The sequence below is a fragment of the Lygodium microphyllum genome, chromosome 19 (genome assembly GCF_053477565.2).
Source record: "Lygodium microphyllum isolate KBCC chromosome 19, Lygodium_microphyllum_v1.1.10, whole genome shotgun sequence".
In the NCBI taxonomy this organism is placed as follows: domain Eukaryota; kingdom Viridiplantae; phylum Streptophyta; class Polypodiopsida; order Schizaeales; family Lygodiaceae; genus Lygodium; species Lygodium microphyllum.
Window position 1 is genome coordinate 2,387,650 of NC_141153.1, and position 25,218 is coordinate 2,412,867.

The 25,218-nt window shown below is 42.8% G+C and overlaps 1 protein-coding gene across 3 annotated transcripts in view; it reads left to right on the forward strand.

Annotated features, from left to right (window-relative positions):
- The window catches only part of LOC148019496 (uncharacterized), a 66,982-nt gene extending 41,969 nt beyond the window's left edge, over window positions 1-25,013 (forward strand). For all 3 annotated transcript variants that reach the window (XM_087700982.1, XM_087700981.1, XM_087700980.1), the window contains exons 2-7: window positions 3,040-3,307; window positions 3,518-3,783; window positions 23,559-23,680; window positions 23,761-23,843; window positions 23,932-24,036; window positions 24,265-25,013. In XM_087700982.1, coding sequence (XP_087557108.1) covers window positions 3,080-3,307; window positions 3,518-3,783; window positions 23,559-23,680; window positions 23,761-23,843; window positions 23,932-24,036; window positions 24,265-24,462 — 1,002 coding nt within the window. In that variant the 5' untranslated portion in view covers window positions 3,040-3,079 and the 3' untranslated portion in view covers window positions 24,463-25,013. The remainder of the gene's footprint in view (window positions 1-3,039; window positions 3,308-3,517; window positions 3,784-23,558; window positions 23,681-23,760; window positions 23,844-23,931; window positions 24,037-24,264) is intronic.
- Window positions 25,014-25,218: the final 205 nt, after the last annotated feature.

Genomic DNA, 25,218 nt, shown 5'->3' on the forward strand with positions numbered 1-25,218 from the left:
CTCCAGCAGATGCTCAGTTGAAAGTGAGTGCTGCAAATAAGAGGGCGCTTGGCTGAGAACGCAGGCTGGCAGAGGTCTGTGCCTGCAAATGTAGACTGTAATGGGCTGAAGACAGGCCACCCTAGTCAAATCTTGTTGAATTGCAGGGTCTTTTGCAAAAAAGCTGGAGATGCCACCCAGCTGGTGCAGATGTGGATAGCAGCTCCTCTTTGTTTACTCCTGCTCCTACCAAGGCGAATGATACAATGCGAGAGTGTTCAATGGAAAGGAAAGAGAACATGCAGCGAATAGAGGAGGAGACTGAATGAAACACAAGAGAAAGAAGGATCAAACTGACAAGAAGATGGAAGGATACAAGGCTGCAACAGTCAGCCCCAACATGTAGCACTAAGCATTAGTGTGGGTGCTAGACTAAAGCAGGTGGATGAGTAAATAATGAGGGCTGGTTGAATGTTTTATGAATGGGTGAATGGAGTGAGGAAGGCAAGTTGCCTATAAATAGGCAAATTGAGGCCATAACTAGCATATGAATTGGGGAGGCCCAAAATATGGATGCCCAAGTCAGCTCGCCTAATTGACTAAAATAGTAATTGCACCAAAAATGAAATGCATTGGTATTACCTCCATTGGAAGTGTCTACAATGATGGATAATCATAGCAATCAACTTGTTGTACACAGCCTGTGAAATGTCAAAGGGTCTACAGACACCATGATAGTTAGAAGTCTCTCCACCAGTGTTGGAATCTCATTGGGCAAGTTGTGAAGCCCACTCCTGCTCGGTTCTCGGCAAAGGGATGTTTTGGAGACCAAAGTTTGTGGAAGTGTTCAAAGTCATCAGTAGGTTTAAAATAACTCAGAGATAATGAACCCAGAAGATGAAAGAATAATGAATGAATAGATATAATGCTCAATCACACCATGCAGTGAATACATAATCTCTTGTGTCTTTGAAGGACACAGGCAAAGGGTACAATTTGGAGAGTGTGTTGTACTCTATACAGATCCCAAAATACAGCAAGCAACCTCCAAATGCGATCAGCAGCAGCAAACACAGATCTAGAGAGTTTGGATCAGGCTGAACACGTAATGGCAGGTTCAAAGAATGGGCAGCAGTCTAGAGATGATATAAAAGATGAAGAGGACAGAAGCTGGCTGCCAAACACGGTTGTCTTGCCAGGAGCTGATGTGGGCTGATCACCACCACAAATTGAGGTGTTTGCCATGGAGGGGTGCACACAGTAGTGGAGATATAGGTGCCAATTGAAGGAGAAGTTGAAAATATGAGATGAGTTGAGTGGACAGGCTGCCTCCTATTTATAGATGAGTGGATCCTCTCAAATTAGGGTTTGGCTAATGGAATATAGACACTCTTAGAAAGTGGTCATTTAATGAAACTTTTGGTAATAACCATGTTTTGAGGCTGTAACAAAGAGCTAATCAATATATAATGCATTTTTAATCTCAACAAAGCACACTTGTCTTTTTCACTTTTAGAAAAATTCTCTCTAATGTTTTTGCCACATCATTACCCCATTTTATTAGTCCACCTTGGAAAAGCGCCTAGAGCAACACAACTTGGAAATGAATGTTATTAGCAGCCTGACTAATGCATATATTGCTTCAACATTACCCTAACTTGCATCGCCAATTTCGCTACTGATTGCACGCATGATCCAGCTCACGCAGCTTTCCTGCCATGTCACCGAACTTATTTGTTGCATCGCTTGCCTTGCGTATGAGCAAGTGTATGTGGATGCTGCCCAAGTGCATTGCATTCTCCCCCACTAGAATTGGGGCTGGCCCCAGTCACATAGCCCCATGGTAGTTCCAAAGCAAAGTCAAAGTGTCATCATCAAATCGAGACTCATCCAAACATCAGCTTGGAGAGTCAGTGAGGGCACCAAAAGAAGGTAGAGAATGATGACAAAAATGATGAGGGCTGGTGTGATAATAAACACAAGACACAACATAGAGGGGTAAGCATATAAAAATCCTTGTAAATCCCCTATGTATTGCCCTCATAATTGGTGGGAACCCTTGGGACCCCTCAAATGGTGGAATTGTCTTGGGTTGTTCATTAGAAAGTGAGGGAATGTCCTTGTCCCACTTTTGACAAGGGGATGGCCAAGGGTGGGAAAGGGGACATGTTCCCTTAGACCTAGTATGGATGAGAAAGGGGACGGCTAGGGGGTGTTAACATGGGCCTCATGCAACAGCCACACATACTTATTCACTTGTAGATTTTCACTTACACACACTAATTCACTCACAATTTTCACTTAGACACACTCATTCACTCATATTTTTTCAAATGTTTTGTATTGTCTTTAATAAATAGGTGGTTACCACGCAGAGTAAGCAGAAATAATGCTGCCAATGTGTTTCTTAGAGCCATGGTATTAACAAATGCTTCAGCAAAAGAAGCCCCTTTTAACTTGATATGGTTGAACATCCAACTTTTTCTAGTATACAAGCTGAGAAATTTACTTTTTTATAGAAAAGGTTAAATGGCCAGGTGCCTCATTGCTAGGGTGAAACATTCACCCATGAAATGCATCTCAGGGCGAAATGTGTTTCATGGTACCTTGAAGTGGCCAACTTGTAACTGCTGTCCCTGATGATTGAGGAAATGCAGTTCATGAACCCTCATTTTCAGACCTGAACCACATTACAAGATCTTGGGTTTAAAACGCTTTCTTTTAGATGCATATTCACTACTTTCTTGATATAGTTTGAGACTGGCAATGTATAAATAAAATTCTTGGGCTTTTATTGCTTGAACATGAACAAACATTGTAATTACTACTTTTCCTGTAATTTCTCTATCTTAGAGAGAGTTTTCAATGTGGAACAACACCCCACCTCATCCTCTGTTTATATCCGTTGCTCTGAGATAGGCTTAAAGAGATCACCTGACATTGCTGCTTTCATATTGTCTTTTGTTTTAATTTCATTAGGTGCTTGAATTTTTTTGGTTTTGGCTAGCACTGCAGAGCTCTTAAACATTCTATTCTGTCTTCTGTCTGCATTTAACACAGATTTGTGCTTGGATTTGGGTAAAGAGGATCAGACACCATAATGTATAGAGCTATTGTACAACAGGGTTATCATCCAGAGGAACCTGAGGGTGCATTGGAGCTAGTTCAGAAAACAATACCAGAAGCAGCTCCAGGGCAGGTGGTTGTGCAAATCAAGCTCCGTCCAATTAATCCCACAGACCTAGTAGCCATCCGCTCTGGTCGTTTGACTCGATTTGCAAAAGATCCGCCAACACCTGGTTCAGAAGGCTTTGGTATTGTCCATTCGGTAATATTTTCTTGTTGATTCATTTTTTGGTCAAGAATCTGGGACATTGAAGGCTGAGTTTGGGCTTGTGGTATTGAAATTGCCTGTGCATTGGTGTCAGTGCAGACAAGGCACCTGTCTTTAAGCCTTATGTATGTAACATAGAATTGCTCCACCATTACCACCTTTGTAGAAAATCAGGACTGAACACTCTGGGCTCCTGATGTGCAGGTTGGAAAGGGTGTTGTGAATGTCAGACCTGGACAACGTGTGGTGCCATTCATTTGGGAGGAACTGTCACATGGAGGAGGGGGATCATGGCAAGAATTTGTATCAGTCAGAGAGGAAATGCTCAGTGTAGTACCTGAAACCATACCAGATGAAGTAGCTGCTCAGTTTGTGATTAACCCTTGGACCGTGTATGGAATGCTAAAGGATCTTGCTGTTCCAAAAGGCGAATACATCCTACAAACTGCTGCTGGCTCAGTCTTAGGCAGGTAGGTTTGTGCTTTCTATACTACTGGTTCATCTTTGAGAAATAGATGTTAAGTTCAAGGTCCAATTATGGACTGATATTGACTATAAAAGTTGATTGATTATCTAGAATAGATTTGCATTGAATCCTGAAATTTTGAACCTCTTTCAGCTTAGAACCTTCATCACCCATTGACTTTGTCCAACAAGGGGATGGGACATTTTCTGCACGTGCAAGTCTGATAATTTCTGCACACAATGTCTTTTGATTTTCAATATTTTTATTTTTTCATGAAGTTGCACTTTGCAAAATGAAAGACATAGTCCTTAGGTAAAGGTGGAGACTACAAGATAAGAAATAGGCACAAAACAGATGCTTTGATTCCATTTTCTTCCCTTGAAATCTTAGCCCCTCACCTTAGGACCCTAATTACTGTCATAGAAGGTGAAACACCCAAAATGCCTGTTTGAGGTACTTGAATCTCATCAACAGCTCCTCTTATCCAAAATGGTGCCACCTGGTGTTTTCACTTGGATCCAAACATTGACCTTGATGTCTCCCTCTTTGACTAGGATTTGGAATGCTAAGTGGCAAATTTGTGGACATGAACGTAGTTTTTAGGCCACTATCACCTCTACCTCACTATCCCTTTAAGATACCCACACTCTTTTACTTCCTCTCTTAGGAATGTGCCTGCCCTTCTCCCTTTACACATTTGTCCCTCTTTACCTCTTCTCTCCCACCTCTTAATGATGTGGCACTTCCCTTTCCATCTTCTCAAAATTGCCAATTTGTTTCAAAGTTTTCTTCAACTATGCTATGTACACATGAATGATGCTTGTATTTGTCGTTGTACATGCTATGGACACACTTCAGTGAATGATGTTTGTATTTGTCATTGGACATGCCATGGATATGTTTCTTTGTCATTGAACATGCCACAGATTAATGTGGTACCATATTTTTAGTTAGTCAAGCCTAGTACATGCGAAGCACTTGGAAAATTTCTAAATGCTTTATGTGACAGGTACATAATACATATTCATTCTTTTTCTGAGTAGAACCACTCACCCTTCGATTAGATTACAAGAACAACCCTTCATCGGGAAGTGTATTCAAAATGATGCACAAGTCTGGAGACAGTGAGATATGAATGATATTCCTTTGGTCAAGCTGGTCTAGGTCACACATGGATTGTCTAAGTAAAGCTTCAGCTCTAGGACATAATTTATTAGTTGGTCTAGCTGGGAGAACTCTTGCAACACGTATGGAGCATTCCTACTTTAAAGGTAACTTGTGCCTGCCAATAAAATAAAGAACTGTGTTCACTATTTGGTGTGTGTGCAACAATGATTTATTGAACATTTAGGCTGTCTGAAATGTGGCTGGTTTCATGAAACTGGCCTTCAGACACCCAAATGGCAGTAAACCACACTAATGCAAATACTCAATTCAGAAAAAAATTGAATTCAGTGACTTAAAACACACTCCATTGAAGCTAGAGTGTTCTTGCACCACACATGACACTTGTTGGCCCCAATGCTCGGTGCCCCTTTCAGTATTTATTTAGAGTACATAAGCAAGCTCTGTAAGTAAATGCTCAAGCATAGATATAGAAATGCAGAGTGTACGGCAAATATAGTGTGTGGAACTCAAAGATGTAGAGAACTCAGATGAATGGATGAACAAATAATATGCCGAATATGATAAAAAGGGCATCAAACCTCTATTAAGCTAAAAGAGGTGCATAACACACTAAATCTTCATTAGCTCAAACAACACCAAAACTCAAATGCACTTAGTGTGCTTTAGTGTCCCATAAGCAGACCCACACACTTTGGTTGGTTCCATCTTTATAAATAGAGTGTGCTAGTGAGTCTTCAGCTGCTGTCATTATCTATCATCATCATCTTCAACATCCACGACTGCTTGAGCACTTGTTTGACACACTCCAGTTGTTATCATTCAGACTGTTGCATTTGCTGTCCAACCATGCGAACCTGTACACCAGCTTCATGACTTCGCCATCAATGTTTCCATCAATTAGATGCTGTCCTGCTTCCTGGTCACTGTTGCAGCCTGTCGCCATCATGAGATCAGGCTCTCTTTTCTATTTCCAGCCCGTGTTCATCATCGCCTGGCTGCTGGTTCATTCTGAGAGACTGCTGATCTGCCCTGACTGGGAGATTGTCATATCTACTCCAGATGTTGCATTTTGAATGTTTGGCATTAGCTTAATCTGCATTTTCATCCACAGCAGGTTGTTTTTGCATTATTAGCGCTTTTCTATATCAGCCTCTGCTCTCTGGTGGTTATTGCACTTGAGATCCATCTTGGTGGATGACAAACTTTGACACCTGTTAATCTAAAAAAGGCACATTTTGAATGAAACCTTCATTAGCTCATTAAGCTCATTAAATAGCCCCAAATCTCAAATTCACTCAATGTGTTTGTGTCCTATAAGCAAATTTGTTTATTTTGGTTGGTTCCTCATCTATAAATAGAGGGTGTGCTAGGTCACTTGCATCCCTTGTTTTGCAAGTTACCCTAGTTCTTCCCAGCCTCCACTCATCCAGCTGCTGTTGTGGTGATCTTCAGTTGGCGGGTGCATTAGTATAGCGACTCCACCAACTTGCATTTCACTCGATTTTGTTGCCGCCATCATCTCCAGCTTCTGCAGTGCCTATCCAAAGTTGTCGCCCTTCCTCTAGATGCCTTCGTTTTCTATCCTCACCATTCAGCCTGGTGCCATTGTTATCTCCAACTATCACCCCTCAGCTTGGGCCTTGGCGACTCCTACATGCTGGTTTATTGTACGTAGGATTCATCTTCGGTGGAGGACATAAATCAACATCTTCCCCTCCCTTAGCATACTCCCATGAGAGCCACTAGTTGTTAGACATTTTCATTCATTCATTATTTAGTTATCTTTATTTTTGTCTTTTTGTGTTTTTGCGTTTGTGTTTGACTTCACTATGTTTCAGTTGTGGTTGTATACTTTGTGTTTTCTTTTGTAACTTCTAGTGTATCCCCACATCGTATCAAAGATGGTGCTCTTCTAAAGTGTTACCTAAGGCTGTCATGGTAGTGCTTGGTTTGTTCATTGCACTATATGTTACATGCTAACTCACAATGGCTGAGACCACTCATCTTGGGATTATTTGATGTTTTCTTAGTCTACTCTTGTAGTGGAGACTTTGTTAGACATAATGGTCTTGATTTGGAGGACGATGCTCCATCATCTTCATCTATTAACCTTTCTTTTAGGGATCACTCAATCACTGAAAACAAACTCATCTTCATGTCATATTCCTTCACAAGGTGCATCATAGTTGGGGCAGTCCTTTTGAGGAAATACTATTCACTCAGGATACAAATGAAAGTTCAAATTCTTCACAACCTAGCTTGGTGGTAAGTTTGTGCAATCCTTTTTTGGGTAATAATTTTCGCTCAAATGCCACGGGTATTAGACCCATACCACCCAAAATCACCCCATCCACAACTAAGGATGCAAATATCAATTTCCAAACCAAGGTCACCCCCTTTCAGCAATGGTAGTGCGATTCCAAGGTGGTTGAGAGGAGGTCTTCGCCAGGGACATAGCATAGTTTCTTCACCCCCTATTATCTATGCTCATCACAGCTTGGCAATTGGTGTGTTGGATCTTGGATCTCCCCCTTAGTCAATGCCTTATGGCATCTCTAACTGGTTTGGTCATTACCTCCCACTAGGCTTGTTTCTTAGGAGTCCTAGGTCATTCTTAGGATCCTTAGGCTAGTTAGATTTCATTCTTCTTAGACTTAGCTGTACTTTTACCGTTCAAGTCTTTTGCTACATACTTAGTCACTTACTTTTCTCTCTCTTGCATACATACTTACTTTGCTACATAATTAGTCTTTTGCATCTAACACTCCTCTTTGATTCTTTTGCACCTAGCATAGTCTTTAAAGCATCTCAATATGAAATATCTGATATATAGGTTTCTTTTTTGATCCTTTCATGCTGGGTCTTACATTTCACTTCAGGACTAATGTTGCAAGTATTTACCTCTCTACTTGGGTAGAAGGTTCGTTTTTTCAGCTCTTTGCCTTGATGAGTATTATTAGGATTGGTCAATTCTAAGCAATGCCTAATGTTTTAGTGTGTGATGTGGACACAACTAAATTAATAAGTTGTGTTACTATTTCTAGAGGTAGTTTAACTCCGATTGAGTTAGGCTTAGGTCTAACTTACTTTAGACCTATTCTACTTTAATTCTATCATTCTAATACTTTCATCTTTTGAGTGTGGAATTGCTGCCCACTCAAATCATAAGAGTGCAAAAACCCTAAATTTTGAATTTGGGGATTTTTTAAAGAAACTTGTGCAATTTCTAGTCCATCTTGCTGGTGTTATTCTGACTTTCAAAGAAATTTTCAATTTCATGCATTTAGCGCCTAGAAATTTAGGGTTTTTCGAATAACATGCCCAATTTTTTAAATATCTTGAAATTTTTGTCAGAAAATTTGAGGCTTTTGCTGAAATCGGTTCCCATTGGCACTGAAATCCTGGGATTTGTCAGTGCCATTGATCATTGGCTGTATGTAATTCTGAATTTCTGCAATTTCTCATAATTTACACAGAAAAATCTGTGACTTTTTGCTTTATGCCTTTAAAGGCATAGTACAAGTGGTGATACAACATTAAATTGCTGTTTTGATCAACTTGGGCATAGAAATTGAGACATCCATAGCTACTGCTTGCCTACACATCAGTGTATCTTTAAAGGCATAGTACAAGTGGTGATACAACATTAAATTGCTGTTTTGATCAATTTGGGCATGGAAATTGAGACATCCATAGCTATTGTTTGGCTACACATCAGTGTTTCAGCAGTTGACAGTTTTGGTACAGTCAGTACTTGTGCCATTGGCACACATTGGGTTACAAGCTGAAAAGAAATGGATATAAAGGCAACATTTCTGAAAGGAGAACTGGAAGAGGATTTGTATGTTGTGAGCTCTAGGCTTTGTTGTGTAAGGTCAAGAGCACAAGATATGCAAGCTGAAATTTGAGTAAAGCCTTGTATGGCCTAAAACAAGCTCCACATACTTGATTCTATCCTCCCTAAAAAGAACATAGTTTTTCTATCACGACATACGTGAAAATTCCTCTAGATCAAACGTCAACACACATGATATTATTGCTTTTGGGAAGGAAACTTGCAACCCTCTATATAAATGTTGGGTACGAAAAGTTTAGCGAAGTCACTCTAGTTAGTAAAAGATAGTTTTCCTAATAGTAGAAGTCACTAGCGAAGATCTCTTTGTAGCCAACTAGGTAAGTTAAATTAGTAAGGTTTCAAGGTTAGTACGTGTGCATGCATACATGCGCATGTGCACACACACACACACACACATAACAGGTATATAAACCTTAATAATCCTTTCTACTATATCCACGCCCGATATCAACGCGCATCGAACATGACTCGATGCTGTGGGGTGAGGGAGCTAGCGGCCCACCCCCGCCCACCACCCTTGGCTGAGCACCACCAACCTCACCATCTTTATCGTCCTCTTCCTCCTTGTCAACAACTAATGTTGTCCAACTTGTTGAGCTAAAAATGCATTAGCTTGACTTAAAGAGCCCCAAAGCACGCTTAATTAATGAAGAAGCCTTATTATTTTAAAAAGAAATATAATCTTAGAGAGTAGTTGTGTCCCACATGCCAAACCCTAATTTGAGTGTCGGAAAATTTCTATGAATAGGTATATAACTTACCACTCTCTCTTAATCTCGTTTTTGTAGGTTTCAGGAGCTGTATCATTGCTTTTCACACCCTGTTCATAGAGGACATCGCAGTCAAACCTTTCTCTTATTGTATTCTATCATCTGGTGCTTGATTCCAGTCTCCAACTCCACTAGTGAGCTGCTACTTGGTGTCTTGGAGCTGTCGTGAGCACTTTGAACCTTGTTATTATTGTTGACATTATTAGCTGGAGCTATCGCCATCAGTTACATACTGTTGCTACTTGTTAGACATTTGTCTTTGGTGATTCCTCTCTCCTCCAGCTATCGCCTATACTTCTTGCACAATCTCCTATAGTCTCTAGCTGTCGCTCAATTTTCCTCTATCCTTAAGTACTTGTGTTTTTAGTCTTTCTCTCTCCTTATTGCCTATTTGCATTAGATCCAACCTCTTTGGCTGTGTTTGCTGGTGTTTGATAAACGGAGGCTGCATTATTGCGTTTCCGAAATGTTTTGGAGTATCACACACTCTCTAACTCATAACCTCTGCCTTGATCCCAGAGATATGAGAGTTCGAGGTTCACTATTCACTACATAGTGTGTTTGTTGTATGAGCATTGAATATTCAGTAGTCATTCACTTCATTATTCACTATATTCACTGTCTTTGAATTACCCTAATCCTAATTGTGTTCTATGTTATTAGTTGGTGCTTTGTCGTAGGATTGGTTTTGTGTTTTTTGTGTTTAGAGCATTTCTTTACATGGTATTAGAGCTAGATACTCTTTGAGAAACCTTGGCCTTTGATTGGAAAGCTCATCCCCAGAACAGGAACAATAGAAGGGTCAGATGACTTCGAATGCATTCATACCATCACTTTAGTCTCCACAACCAAACATGGATAGAAATGATTAGGAGGGGCCTCCCAACTTCCTACTGTCCGATTTGACATGGATGGAGAACCATTGGATTACCATGGAGTCCAAAGACTATATTAGATTTTCGCTGCTGAGTATGATCTTATCCTTATGCACATGGCTTAGCGGAAGGTTGAAGGTAAGCCCGAGTTATCTCCTTTAGATTCGGTGCACAAAACTAATAATCTTGCAGGACCTTTGGAATCTCCATTACGGAGTGGCCATCTGCAAGTGGAACCTAGCTCCGATTACACTCCACTTCCTTAGTACTTGTTTTGGCCAGGTATGAATCCTATTATGTCTTATTCTATGCCAATTGCTGTTGGACTGAGGGATGCTCGTCAAGAAGGGTCTCTTGAAAATAACCTTTGGTTTTTGAGTAATGAGGAAGAACGTTATTTCTTTATGAACTCAAAACTAGGTAAGAAGCTAAAAGAAAAACTTATAAGTATTCCTTCGCTTTCTTTTTCTTCAATTTTGTTTTTCATGGTCAATTTGGAGTAGGTGCATCTTCATCCGATTCTCAATCTAATGCATTTAATGGAAAAAAGGAACCAACCATGTTTTCCCACATCCCTTACTAATTCATTTCCACCCGTCACTCCCTTATCTTCCGCTACACCTTCCTTTCCGCTTTCATTAAATGCATCACATTTATCACTATACACCACACCGGGGAAATCTACATACTTAGGCATAGTCTTTAGGACCTCTATATGCTATGCTCGTTTCCAGGTGGTATACTCGTGACGGAGGCTCGATCTTTCACTCACACATTTTTGGGTTATCTTGGTGGTAGTGTATTCGAGGAGTGTGGATTGTTTGGTACCGTAGTTTTTCTCTATGGCGTTACCTAGTGGACCATGCGGTCATTATATTGTACCCCAGTTGACATTTGGACAAGGCTATCGTGTCCCTATGTCTTCATCTCTACCTACGATACCATATGGGCCTATGTCAGTTTTGGTATCTGTGCATCAATCGGCACTCATTGGACATCAATAGCTTATTTTTACCTATTTACCATTATCCCCTCCTTTTTATCCACCACTACCACCACCATCTTATCCTCCATCCTAACCCGCCTATCCATCTTTATAGACACCTCATAGTTCTAGCTTCTCATCCAACAAGTATGTTTTTAATGACAAGATTTGTTTCAATGGGTCAAACTATACTAGTTGGTCAAACTTGATGAGGCATGTCTTAGACTCTTAGAACCTATGGGATTTAGTCAGGGGTTGGAATCCCAACTTGATCTCGCACTTGTTCCATATGAGGTTGTCTGCTTATGGAAGGCTTGTAACGCCTTTGCTATTGTCGGGCTTACGTAGGGCTTATTGTTTGAGTTTTACTCTCAACTTTAGCATTTCGACTTAGTATGTGAGTGTTGGGCATATTTGATTGACCACTATGCGGCTCAAGATAGGACCTGTTGCATCAATTTGGATCATGAGCTTTAGGACTTTAAAATCACAAACATGGATGACTTGAAAGTCAAGTTGGCTGAGTATTGGTGTCTTCTTGCTAAGTTCTCAACCATTGGGGCTCCTAAGTTCTCTGATGATTAGGTTACCTTGTTCGTTAACAAGTTGCCAAGAAAATATTTCCATTTTGTGTGACACGTGATTTCAAGCCTCAAATGCCCACATTCTATGAGTGTCAGTTGTTATGTTGCGCATGGTTGTTTGATCAATTTTATAACACATTCTTGATAGAGAGGCTCTCGTTGCATCTTCTCAGAAGTAGCAATAAAACAAGGACAAATAAAGTTCAAATTGAAATCAAATCAAAATAAGGCTAGTGAATCCCAAGGAACCACACAATCAACTCTTAAACCTAGATGGCAGAATGTACCTAAGAAGAATAGGTATTGTTAACATTGTCAAAAGGCTGATCATTATGACAATGAGTGTTGATCCAAGGTAAGAGGCAAAAAGCCAAAATCCAAGAATTAGACCTCTGCATCCCAATCAGGTAACCTCCAACAAGGGAATCAGAGTGGTGGCAACCCCTAGTAGGGGTAGTGGCAAGGCTAAACCCACACTACTACCAGTTAGCCATCATAGTCAGCAAAATACTCCACTTCAGAGGATTTGTGTGACTGGTTTATAGAGGCCCATATTGCCTCCTAAGAGACATTGAATGTGAGTCGTTCACATCTGCGAGTTGCCTTTCGATCAGTATCTGTTCGGGTTGTGGACAATGGAGCCACTCATCACACAACTCCTATAGAGGACATTTTCATTTCTCGAGCCGCTGTAACCGGGAGAGTCCATGTAGGAAGTAACTTCTCAGTCAAGATTCAAGCCTAGGGTCCCTTCAGTTTTCCCATTGACCAGGGTCCACATCTCGCTTTGCAAAATGATGTTTATTATGTCCCTTAGCTTGGGGTGAATTTGTTGTCCATTCAGTAGCTTTGCTAGTTGGGGTGAGCGGTTTTCTTACAACAATCACAATTGAGGTTTTAGACTCTTCGATTGGTTTAGTGATTGCTTGCGGCAAGGCACAACCTAATGGCCTTTACCACATGATCCATTTTCTTACGAGCTGATTGTCGATGATTTGGAGTTCCATCTCTTCTAGGCCTTGGCCACCATGCAGGAGCCCACAGACTCTGAGTGTCTTTGGCATTTTTGCTTAGGACATCTTGGGTATGACTTTCTTTATGAGTTGTTGCGAGCTCTAGAACTTTAAAATATAAACAAGGATGACTTGAAAGTCAAGTTGGTTGAGTATTGACGTCTTCTTGCTAAGCTCTCAACCACCAGGGCTCCTAAGTCCTCTCATGGAAAATATTTCCATTTTGTGTAGCACGTGACCAAACATCCACATTTTATGAGTTTGAGTATTAGCTGTTGTGTTATGCACGGTTGTCCAATCAATTTCATAACACATTCTCAATTGAGGGGCTCTCGTTGCATCTTCTCAGAAGTGACAACAGGGCAAGGGCAAACAAAATTCAAATCAAAATTAAAATCAAAACAAGGCTAGTGAATTCTAAGGAGCCACACAATCAACTCTTAAACTTGGATGGCAGAATGTACCTAAGAAGAATAGGTATTGTCAACATTGTTAGAAGGTTGGCCATTATGACGATGAGTGTTGATCTAAGGTAAGAGACACATAGCCAAAATCCAAGAATTAGATCTCCCCATCCCAATCGGGTAACCCCCAATAGGGGAATCAGGGTGGTGGCAACCCCTAGTAGGAGCAGTGGCAAGGCCAGACCTACATTGCTACCGGTCAGCCACTAGAGTCGGCAAGTTACTCCACTCTTGAGGGTTTGTTTGACTGGTTTGTAGAGGCCCATATCGTCTCCTTAGAGATATCGGATGTGAGCCTTGTTTACATCTACAAGTTGCCTCCTGATGAGGTGACTGCAGAAGCCCACTTGTCATAGGCTCAGAGCCGAGCATAGCAGTACCCATTTGGCTTGTGGACATCGGAGCCACTCATTACATGACTTCTATAGAGGTCATTTTCATTTCCCGAGCCCTTGTAGCTAGGAGAGTCTGCATAGGAAGTAACTTCTCGATCAAGATTCAAGCCTAGGGTCCCATCAGCTTTTCCATTGACTAGGGTCCGGATCTAGCTTCAATGGATGGTGTTTAGCATGTCCCTCAGTTTGGGATGAACTTGTTGTCCGTTCAGTAGCTTTGCCAATTGGGGTAAGCAGTTTTCTTTACATGACCACAATCGAGGTTCTAGACCCTTAGATTGGTTTAGTGATTGCTCGTGGCAAGGCGCAACCTAATGGCCTTTACCATAGGACCCATTTTCTTACCAAGCAGACTGTTGATGATTTAGAGTTTCATCGCTTCCAGGCCTTGGCCACCACACAAGAGTCCATGGACTTTGAGTGCCTTTGGCATTTTTGCTTAGGACATCTTGGCTATGACTCTCTCTATGAGCTGTCGCGAGCTCTAGAGCTTTAAAATCAGAGACAAGGATGACTTGAAAGTCAAGTTGGCTGAGTATTTGCGTCTTCTCACTAAGTTCTCAATCATTGGGACTCCTAAGTCCTCTGATGATTAGGTTACCTTGTTTCTTAATAAGCTGCCAAGAAAATATTTCCATTTTGTGCAGCACGTGATTTCACAACCTCAAACACCCATATTTTATGAGTTTAAGTATCAACTGTTGTGTTACGTACGGTTGTTCGATCAATTTCATAACATGTCCTCCATAGAGGGGTTCTCATTGCAACTTCTCAAAAGTGGCAGTAGGGCAAGGGCAAACAAAATTCAAATCAAAATCAAAATCAAAACAAGGCTAGTGAATCCCAAGGAACCACACAATCAACTCTTAAACTTGAATTGCAAAATGTACCTAAGAAGAATAGGTATTGTCAACATTGTCAAAAACAATGAGTGTCGATCTAAGGTAAGAGATACATAGCAAAAATCCAAGAATTAAACCCCTGCATTCCAATTGGGTAGTCCCCAATAGGGGAAGCAGGGTTGTAGCAAACCCACCCTCACTGCTACGGGTCAACCATCTCAGTCGGCAAACTACACTCTAGAGGGTTTGTTTGATTGGTCTGTAGAGGCTCATATCGTCTCCTTAGAGATATCGGATGTGAGTCTTGTTCACATCTACGAGTTGCCTCCCGACTAGGTGACTACAGAAGTCCACTGGCGACAACCAAGCACATCAGTACTTGTTTGGCTTGTGGACAATGGATCCACTCATCACATGACTCCTATAGAGAACATTTTGATTTCTTGAGCCCCTGCAAAACTGGGAGAGTTTGCGGGTAGGGAGTAACTCCTCGATCAAGATTCAAGCTTAGGGTCCCATCAGTTTTCACATTGACTAGGATTCAGATTTGGCTTCGTTGGATGATGCCTATCATGTCCTTCAACTTGGGGTAAACTTGTTATTTGTTCAGTAGCTTTGCTAGTTGGGGTGAGCAGTTTTCTTTATAGCGACCACAATCAAGTTCCTAGACTCTTAGATTGATTAAGTGATTGCTCATCGCAAGGCATAACCTAATGGCTTTTATCACATGGCCCATTTTCTTACCGAGCCGACTGTTGATGATTTGGAGTTCTATGGTTTCCAGGCCTTGGCCACCACGTGGAGCCCACGGAATCTGAGCGTCCTTGGCATCTTTGCTTAGGACATCTTGGCTACAACTCTCTTTATGAGTTGTCGCAGTAAGGGATGATTAAGGACCTTCCATGTCTACAACTAGCGGCATTGTACACCCTTTCCTTAGCGATGTACCACTTGTGCTGAGGAACCCCTTAGGCTCATTCATGTAGATCTTTGTGATCCCACATTCTCTACCACCTTGAATGGTACGTTATACTTCTTTTTGATAGTGGATGATTTCTCTAGGTACATGTGGATATACTTTCTTAAGCACAAGTTAGATGCCTTGAGTTATTTTAGTGCTTGGGTGCTGTTGGTTCATAATCAAACTGGTCGTTATGCAGAAATGATGAGGAGTGGTTCTGGTGGCGAGTTTATCTCCCACGAGTTCTTTGAGTTTCTATAGGAGCAGGGCATTGCATTCTAGCTCATCTCTAGTAACTTCCCTACACAGAATGGAGTTGTAGAGTGTACAAACTGGATAGTCATGAATATGACACGCTCTATGTTGTTTGCAACAGAGCTCCTTGAGTGCCTTTGGATTGAGGTTGTTAACACTTCGGTGTGCATCCTTAATCAATGTCGAACTATGACAGTTCCTAAAAAGACTCCATACGAGGCATTGTTTGGCTCTTGGCTTGTTGTTTCTCACTTCAAAGTCTTAAGTAGTCGTGCTTATACGTACACCCCGATGACAAGATAGAAAAGCTCACCCCTTGAGCTAATCTCTTGATCTTTGTGGGCTATTCTTTTGAAGCGAAAGCCTACCGTTTGTTTGATCCTTGAACGAACAAGGTGAGAGGGACATAGTATAGTCTTTTGCACTAGACTACATTCTCATCTGTGCTCACATTATGAGATCATGCCTTCTGAGTTGGGATCCCTCCACTGAATTCTAATCTTGAGGGCCCTCCAAGGTCTAATCGGTTTGCCTCTCAGGCTTCATATGTATCGCTATTTACATCCGATTACATTGTCCATTCCGAGCCAGATAGTTGGCAAGAGGCTCTCCAAGTTCCTCTATCGTATGAGGCCATGGAGTAGGAACTGGATAGTAATGACCAAAATGGGACTTGGACCTTAGTGAATTGTCCTTATCGCACTACGGTCTTGGTACCATAAGATGATGAACGAGTTCTTACGGACTCATAGATACCATTCTATCCCTTGTGATCAAAATCTATATGTTCACACTACAAGTGCGAGGGTTAACTTTAGTCTATATCCTATCGTACATTGATGATAAACTTCTCACTAGCTCAGACTTTGTGGCCGTGTAGAAATCAAGACAAAGCTTTGCACTATATTTGAGATGACCAACTTAGGTGTTGTTTTATTTCTTGGGGATGGAGATTGTTCAAATCGAGGAAAGTATCTTTCTATCCTAGCAAAAGTACTCCTATAGTTGGTGAAATAGTATTACACCCATTAGACATGGCTAGTGGCCATGCCTCTTGATCCCACCGTCCATTTGCATAAAGATATCTCGGGTCAAACTTTTGATGCTCCCACCTATCGCTTTGTTGCAAGGAAACTACTTTGGTTGATTCATACTACGCTAGTCTTGCATACTCAGTTAGTTTGCTTAGTCAATATTTTGATGCACCTAGGATGTCTCATTGGATTGCTTGTTTTCGTGTGTTAAGATATTTAAGGTGTACCTAAAATTATGGACTCACTTAATGTCATGATTTATGTTTGTAGGGTATACTGATTTTGACTGGACAGGAGTTCTTGACACTTGTTGGCATTCCCATGGCAGCTACTTTTACACCTTGGCATGGCATGCATCCCTTGGGCTAGCCATAAAGCAAGAGATGGTGGTGGCTTCCACAGCCAAGAACAGAGTATCGGGCTCTCTTTGATGGTACCACGGAGGCCATTTATCTAAGGAACTTACTGGCCGCACTTCAATTTTCTTGTGAGGTGCCTACAGTTGTCTAGTGTGACAATCAGAGTGCCATTGTCCTTGTGGAAAATCTAATCATTACACCTTGGATATGGCATGTGGTGGTTCACTTTCCTTCACTAGAGAGTAGATCGAGCAATTCGTCTAGAGTTTGTGCTTTCTAGTGATAATTTTGCAGATATTTTGACCAAGGCAGTCAATAGACGAGTTCTATAGTACCTTCTACCATCGATTTGTTAGAGATGGTGCAACAATGGGAGCATGGACAAGTGCTGAAATAAACAATTGAACACAAGACATAAGAAAAAAAAAACAAAAGAACAAAAGAATACTAGAAAGGAAGAGAACTCAGAGATGTGCTCGGGAAATGGAATCCATATATTAAACACGAGAATGACACATACAATAGTGAGTCACTGGCTGCATGGGCATTGGCATTGGCTCCTCTCTCCAATAAGAAGATCACCTGAAAAATAATGGTCACTAAATGAGAGGAGGAGCCACTGAATAAATAGGTCCAAAATAGGCCTCCTAGAGTAGTCTTTGCGTGGCTACTAGGTCTCACTGGAGTGCTCTCTCCTTCTCCTAACTCTGCTGCCTGGGCTTGTAGGGTTGGCTCCTGGCAGATCTTGTTCGACTTAGCTAAGGCCTCTGCAACCTTCTTTGCGATCTGGTCTCCCCTGGCCCCCTTTCTAGTCTAGAGTTGCTTAATTTGCCTCCTCACCTCCTCCCTCCCGTAGATTGAGTCTAGGATTCGACAGGATCGTGTGCCATGGACTGAAGTAGGAGCATCAAGAGTGAGGAGAACCGGGCAGTGATCAGACAGAGTGGTACCAACCAATTGCCCTACTTGGCCTCTGCGATAGCACCCCCACTCTCCCACATAGAACCTGTCCAACTGCTTTAGAAGAGCTCTGCCCAGTCGCCTGTATCCCCAAGAGAAGTCTAGCGACCTCTCCCTCTTGTGGAAAGTTGGGTCCCGCCAAGCATCACGTGCTCCTATTGCAAGGAGGAAGACCTCCCATGCCTCTTGCTCCTCCCTTGCCATACCTTGGTAATCTTTGCCTCTGCCTTGCTGGTCCTCTAAAGCCTCCAGGTTGTTGAAGTCTCCTCCAAGAATCCAAGAGTCCACCTCTGGAAGTCCTGCTACGATTTCCACCCAGAACCTGCTGCGTGCCCTAACCTCAGTAGGAGCATAAACATTAAGGACTCCAAGTCATGAGTCCCCTATATCCAATTTGATCCATAGGACCCTCCTTGCCACAATCATCCTGTGGTCTCGTACATAGGTGATGAGGCTCGAGCCAGTAGAGCAGCATATGCCTCCACTCCTGCCATGGGGACTGATGGAGTATTTCCAGTAGGTGTGTGAGCTCCCTAGAAGTACCTTCCCTACCCGATGGGCCTGGGAGGGGGTGAGCTTCTTCTCCTGAAGAAGTAAGATGTTGATCCATCTGGGAAGAGCAGGTTGCAGCTCCTGCTGAACAATCAATTTTCTAGAGCCACGTGCCCCATTGTAGTGGAGGCTGTTCACGTTCTAGGATGCTAGGTATAGACTCATGGGGAAACCTGTGACTGGCCAAACAAGCATCTATTCGGTGTGGAAGCTGCTGATGAAGAGAAAGAGCTATGGGGCATGCGGATGCGCTTAGCCGCAGGCTTGGAGAGTGAATTCCATTCCCCCATGGTGGCTCTCAGGTGAACCATGGGGGTGATAGATACTCCAAGCGGTACCACCAAGGCGTCTATCAACCAGGCTGAGAGGTGTGACTCTGTACATTGGTAGAAGCGGGCAGCTTGTGCGAGGGGCAAGTCGATCACATCCATCGGTGAATTCCACTGTGGAGGGGCTCGAAAAATAATGCTCAGATGTGGGACCTTGGCTCTAGCCCACTAGTTAGTGTCCATCATGTACCTTGGCCATTGTTGGGAAAAAAGTGCTAATCCAGCCTCTCCCATCCATTAGGAGATGTGTTCTGCAACTTGGCCTCTCACCTTCTACTCTATCTATGTCATCATCCATTCTCCTGAATGAGAGGTCTGAAAGAAGAAAGCATAGTTTGGTCCATCTGGTGGTGCTAGTAAATGGACCTTGCCGCTCCTTGACTTGCGGACCATGAAGATCCCACCTCCAGAGGTAGTGGAAACTCTCCGCGCTCTACAATTCTCTAATAAGACCACGGACCACTGCGGAAAAACTCTTGGGGGAGCAATTGCGCTTGTCAAGGGAAGGTGTGACGGGCGGTTGGACTAGACGAGTTGGTGGTTGTGTGGAGAAGGGGGGGGGAGGGGGGTTTTGGGCTGTTGGTGAGGAGAGGATATGAGCATGTGAGGCTTGTCACCCCTTGTGGGAAGGGGAGAATGGATTGGGGGAGGGGGGGGGGGGGAACACATGTACTGGCGGGTGAAGTTCGGGGGGGCTGATCGGCGGGGGAGAGGACGAGTAAGGGGTGGTGGGGTGATTGGACGTATGAGGCGGGTGTGAGGGGGGGCGAGTGGCCCCGGAAGGGGGAGGCTGTGGGATAGGGTGAGGGGGCATGGGGGTTGGGGGATCTCGGGTTGGGGGGGTTTGAGACGCCTTAGTGGGTGGTGGGGGTGGAGGCCTGTGATCCTGTTGGGTGGGATGAGCGGGGTGGTGCTGCGGGGTGTTCTGACAAGGGCCCGTCGCTTGCCCTGCTCTCTGCTACCGTGGTTGTGTCTGAGGGGTTGGCTGAAGCCCCCCTTGTCGTCACTGGACCCGTGTGAAACCGTCAGCATTCACCTGTGGTTCTGTTGGTTGAACCACCTTGGCTCCAAAATGCGTGCAGTCTGCTGCCTGATGCCCAAAGTCATGGCATTGCAGGCACTGGCCAGGCTGCCCTGTCGCAATAACTTGCTGCTTGGAAGAGTGTCTGCCTGCCTCAATCTCAAGAAACTTGGGTATGTTCTTTGTATCTTTTACAACCACCCATACCTTCGGGACTCTTGTGGCTGTCACTGTATCCGTGAAGGAGGGAGGAAGAACTGTGCCGAAAGCGGTCCAAAGTCCTCTACTAATTGACAATACTCTACCGCCAGTCCGGGGAATAGAAGGGTGACCGGGTGTCTAGGAAACCTGTTGTGGAGCGCGAACTCCTCCACTATGAAGCCACTATACTAGGGAACCTTGTAAATGACCCCCTTCGTGGAGGCATAAGGTCTACTATCCACCAGCTCGCGGGCTGCATCCACGGAGGTGAGTCGAACCATGAAGATCCCCTGACCCATGAGAACTGCCTCCGCAATCTGCACTGTGCCAATGCGTAGCATGGAGTGAAGCCAATCCCAAAGCTAGGCCTTGGATGGAGAGTATCCTATGACCTATCCATAGATTGCTATGTCTTTCGGTTCTAGCTCTGTGGCACGGACGGAAAGTAGCTGTTCCTTAGAGAGGACGATGCGAAGGTGTTTGACTGGGGGGCACTCGCCGAAGCGGTAATGTCGAGAGTTCTTGTATTAGCCATTGCTTTAAGGATGCCATCGCAATGATTGGCACAATATTGGTTTCCCGTAGCTTTTGGGCTGCTAACTACAACCGCCTATGCATGCTGTGGGATACTGTGTGCAAAGGATTCAACTAGCTGTGCTTGAACTATCTTGGAATGCTTTTGTCGCACTATTGCTTGAAGTGGGGAACTTTCGCTAGGCATTGTTTTTCATGTGGAAAATTGGGGCATTTCATGGCCGAATAGTCGGATAATGTCTACTAGCATTGTCCACAACAATACACGGAGACTCGAAGCACTCTCTCTAGTTGTGTAAAGCAGGGACTTGCAAGATTCTTTACTGTATAGAGCTTTGCCTTGGTGAGGTTGGATCATGTGGTGGTGGGTCTTGAGGCCTTGCACAGTTGGTGTGCACTAGAGTCCTGGGTATTGTGAACGGAGATTTGGAAGCTCATTGGGTGTCACAACTCTATAGAAATAGAATTTGTATCCTTTTTCATTAATTTTTCTATATAATGATTTATTAAATTTGTTTCCTTTGCACTAATTAGATATAAAGAAAAGTGCATTGGAGCTGGCCACTGATGAGTGGTCACAGGTTATGGTGGACCCACGCGGTGGGTTAGAGAAAAGATAGTTCACACTTCCATCTATATGGGCCGATTGGGCGCCTGTGACCAGAACTCACGCATATCAGGGTTAGACTCGTACACAGAAAGGATTGATGCCTTGAAGTGTGGGCTAGATCCGCCAGAACAGATAGTTACAATCAACAAGATGGCATGATCATGAAATGCTTGTACAATGTGCATGTGTGGGCTGAAAGCTTGAAATGCACATTTCTTTGCATAGGAAAGTCACATGAAGATTCTGATACTGTTTTTGCGATGTACACGGAAAAAGCTTTCATATGACACCCATATTGAGGGGTCCCTAAATTTTAGGAGGTCCCTAAATTTTAGGAGCCTCGAATTAGCTTAAAAATGCTAGTCCTAAAAAATAGGGATGTCATTCTAAAAATAGTAAATTCTGTACTCTGACTGTGCTTACTAAATTTGGTTGTTTCTATTCTTGACAGTATTTAGCCCAAAAAGGAAGGCCATAGAGAAGAGACAAGTGTCAAGACACTTGCCACACAAGTTTCCAAGTGTCCCACCACTTGTCACATCTCATGACATGTGGTTGGACACTTGTCTTGTGCTACTCCACTTTCCCCTTTTGTACTAGCTCTTCCCTCTCTTATAAATAAGAGCTCGTTTTTCTTCATTCAGCATCATTTTTCTTTGTTGTAAACTCATGTACAGCACCCACAGATAGCCAGAAACTGGCCCCATCCATCCCCATCATCATCCTCCACTTCTCCATTATGAAATTCCTCCATATTCCCTCTTCTATCACTGCTGTTTCACAGGACAGCAAGCCTGTAAATTCATTACAGCACCTCTTTCTCGAGCTCTTTCTTCCATTTTAGCAACAAGAAGCAAGCCCTATCCATGTACTGCTGATCAACGATGGAGAAAGGCTGATTTTCCCTCTTTCTTCTCTCATACTGTAAAGAAATCAGTTCTTATCATTGCATAATAGATAATGCATGTGTGTTTGTACATCTTTGCATGATCCTATGAGAGTGAGAATTACTTCTCCTCACTTTCAAGTTAATTGTAACTGAGCTCTTCCCTAAGGGACTTGGGTTGAGCAGAAATACATTCCTTCGGGGGAGGGTTGCCCATCTTCAACCCTCAATCTTGTCTCCATTACTTTTACATTTTCATGGCTGTAATTTTGTGAGTAATTTTCATTTTCAGCTTTAAGAGTTCATTCTCTTTTATATTAAATCTCGAAAACAAGCGAATATCATAATTGTTAAGCATACTATGTTGTTCGGGGCGTTTACATTGGGAGCCCTCATAGGGTCATGGGTGGTCTATTTGGAAGCCTCGCTACTAGCTGGTCTCAATGATGGGAGTTGTTGGTGTACATTAATTCTGGTCCTGCATTATACACTCACTCCACTGGCATTGGGAGTACCTTCAAGGAGACTCTTGGCATCGGTCAGGAACTTTGTCTGTTGTTTCGTGAAAGCTTGGCTTACCACAGCCTATTCTTCAGACAAAAGGATGGTAATTCTTGGTGGTGCTAGACATTCACCATGGCTTCTTCGCCCCTTCCACCGGACCATCTTGAGAGGCTCTATATTATGTGGTGTAGACTTCTGTGCTCCAGCCCTGCTGTTGAGCACATGTACTTATTTCACAAGTTCAAAAAATATAATTAGCAACACTTTATTTTGCAAAAGAGAACTCTTTGGCCTAAACAGCTGACCTCAAATAGTCTAGACTTGATTTTGACTCATTTATTCTCTTGGATGGATCTCTTGCATTCCAGCAGTTAGTGTAGGTGGACGGGCAGTTTCACAGCCTCGGTACAGGAAAGTGCAGCTCTTTAGTTTTGACACGTTCCTTTCTTGAGATGATACATGGTTGCACAGTGATTTGCAAAGCCAGACTGAAGATGCAAATAGGAGTGTTCTCACTGTAGATGTGTCAAGTTCAATTTTCTCAAAAGTTATAACAAGTGATGGACATTTTAAAGTTGGTTTTGTGTCTTCTAGCAGGTAAGTGTTTGAATGTTGTTTTGAGGATAAACAGCTTGAAATGAGTTTTATGTCCCTCTCACAGGCAAGTGATTCAATTAGCCAAGTATTGGGGAATTAAAACCATCAATATTGTTAGGCGCTCAGAGCAGGAAGAAGATCTGAAGCTGCTTGGAGCTGACGAAGTGATATGTTCCAGCACAGAAGGTAAGTCCGAAGCAATGGCTTGTGAAATTCATACTGTAGGATAACTTGACCATATCGCATTTGATAACACGATACTTCAGATATTGTCGCAAGGGTGAAAGAAATCACAAACAAGAGGCTCGCATATGGATCACTTGATTGTGTTGGAGGGAGTCTTACGAAGGTATACAGGGCAGACGTATTTCAATTCTCAGGGATTTTGATATTTGTGTGACATGTTGGCTGACAGTTTGCGCCGCTGGTGAATGCAGAGTGTGGTAGCGAGCACAAGGCGTGGAGGTGAAGTGTTGATATATGGTGTTTTGGATGGAGATGATGCAGTGGTGCGCATTGGCGACCTTTTCCGGCAGGTCCAGGTCAGTGTTCCACACAAAACAGTGTTATCAGCACATCGAAGATGTTCACAACTTCCGATTATGGAGGGGTATTTGGATCAAATCAGTTGTATCCACCACTTTTGTAAGGCAAAAATATAGCTAGGAAATACAGCGGAACTAAGGTTTTAAAGGTTTGTTTTTCAAGTGAAGGTTTCTTATTCTGGTGAAAGTTTGCAATGGTTATTGGGTGCTACACTTGGGCTGTAGGTGAGGGGTTGGTACTTGCCAAACTACTGGAACATCCCAGAGAAGCGCAGGGAGTACGTGGAGGAAGTGTGGAAGCTTCTGGGACACAACATCATGCAACCCTACATTGGAGCCAAGTATGACCTTGCAGACTTCAAGGAGGCAATCAAAAAATCAGAGGAGGTCGGAAGGGGTGGTAAGGTGCTGCTGACAAGTTGAGCTCTTGCAATGACTTGCGGCATAGGTCGAAAGGTTAAAACGATAGTCTGGATAACGGGATGATCAATGATCTTGAAGATGGGTGTCGTAATGTTACAATAAGGTTTTACAAGGCCATGTGGGCTTTGCTGAAACATGCATCCAAGCTAGCAGCGAAGCTGGGAGTTGATAATGTAGCAATCTTATCACTGTTACGATATCGGTGTATCACAAATTGTTTGGAGGAGGGTTGGAGGGAGCTTCTATTCCAGTGTGTGTAGGGGAGTGGAGTTGGGAGCCTCTGTTTCCAGGAGTGTGATAAGAGAAGTGACAGTTTCAAACAAAGATAATGAAGACAGTTTATACAAAATCTACTGATTGAACAGCTCTCATGATGTCTCATGAGTATATAGACAGCTCTTTCTTCAGGAAGAGTCCTGAAATGTGTGTTGAATTCAGGAAGCTGAATAGTCATAATTGTCATGCTATGGAAGAATTAAGGTCTAGTAGGTTTGAATGCAAATTTGATGTTATTGGACTACTAGAGATGCAAATTCGATGTTGTTATTGGACTTTGATTGCTTTCTTGTAGGACTTGTCGGCTTGTGTTGAAGTCTTAGTATACATATAATTTTGAGTTGAAGTCTTAGTTTTCTCTAGATGATGGTCGGATTGAAAGATAGTGGGAGATTCTATTGTTTGTCGATTATGAAGATTCGTATACACAATATGTGGTGGCATGGGTAAAGAAGGAGAATATATTCTCATTTATTAGCA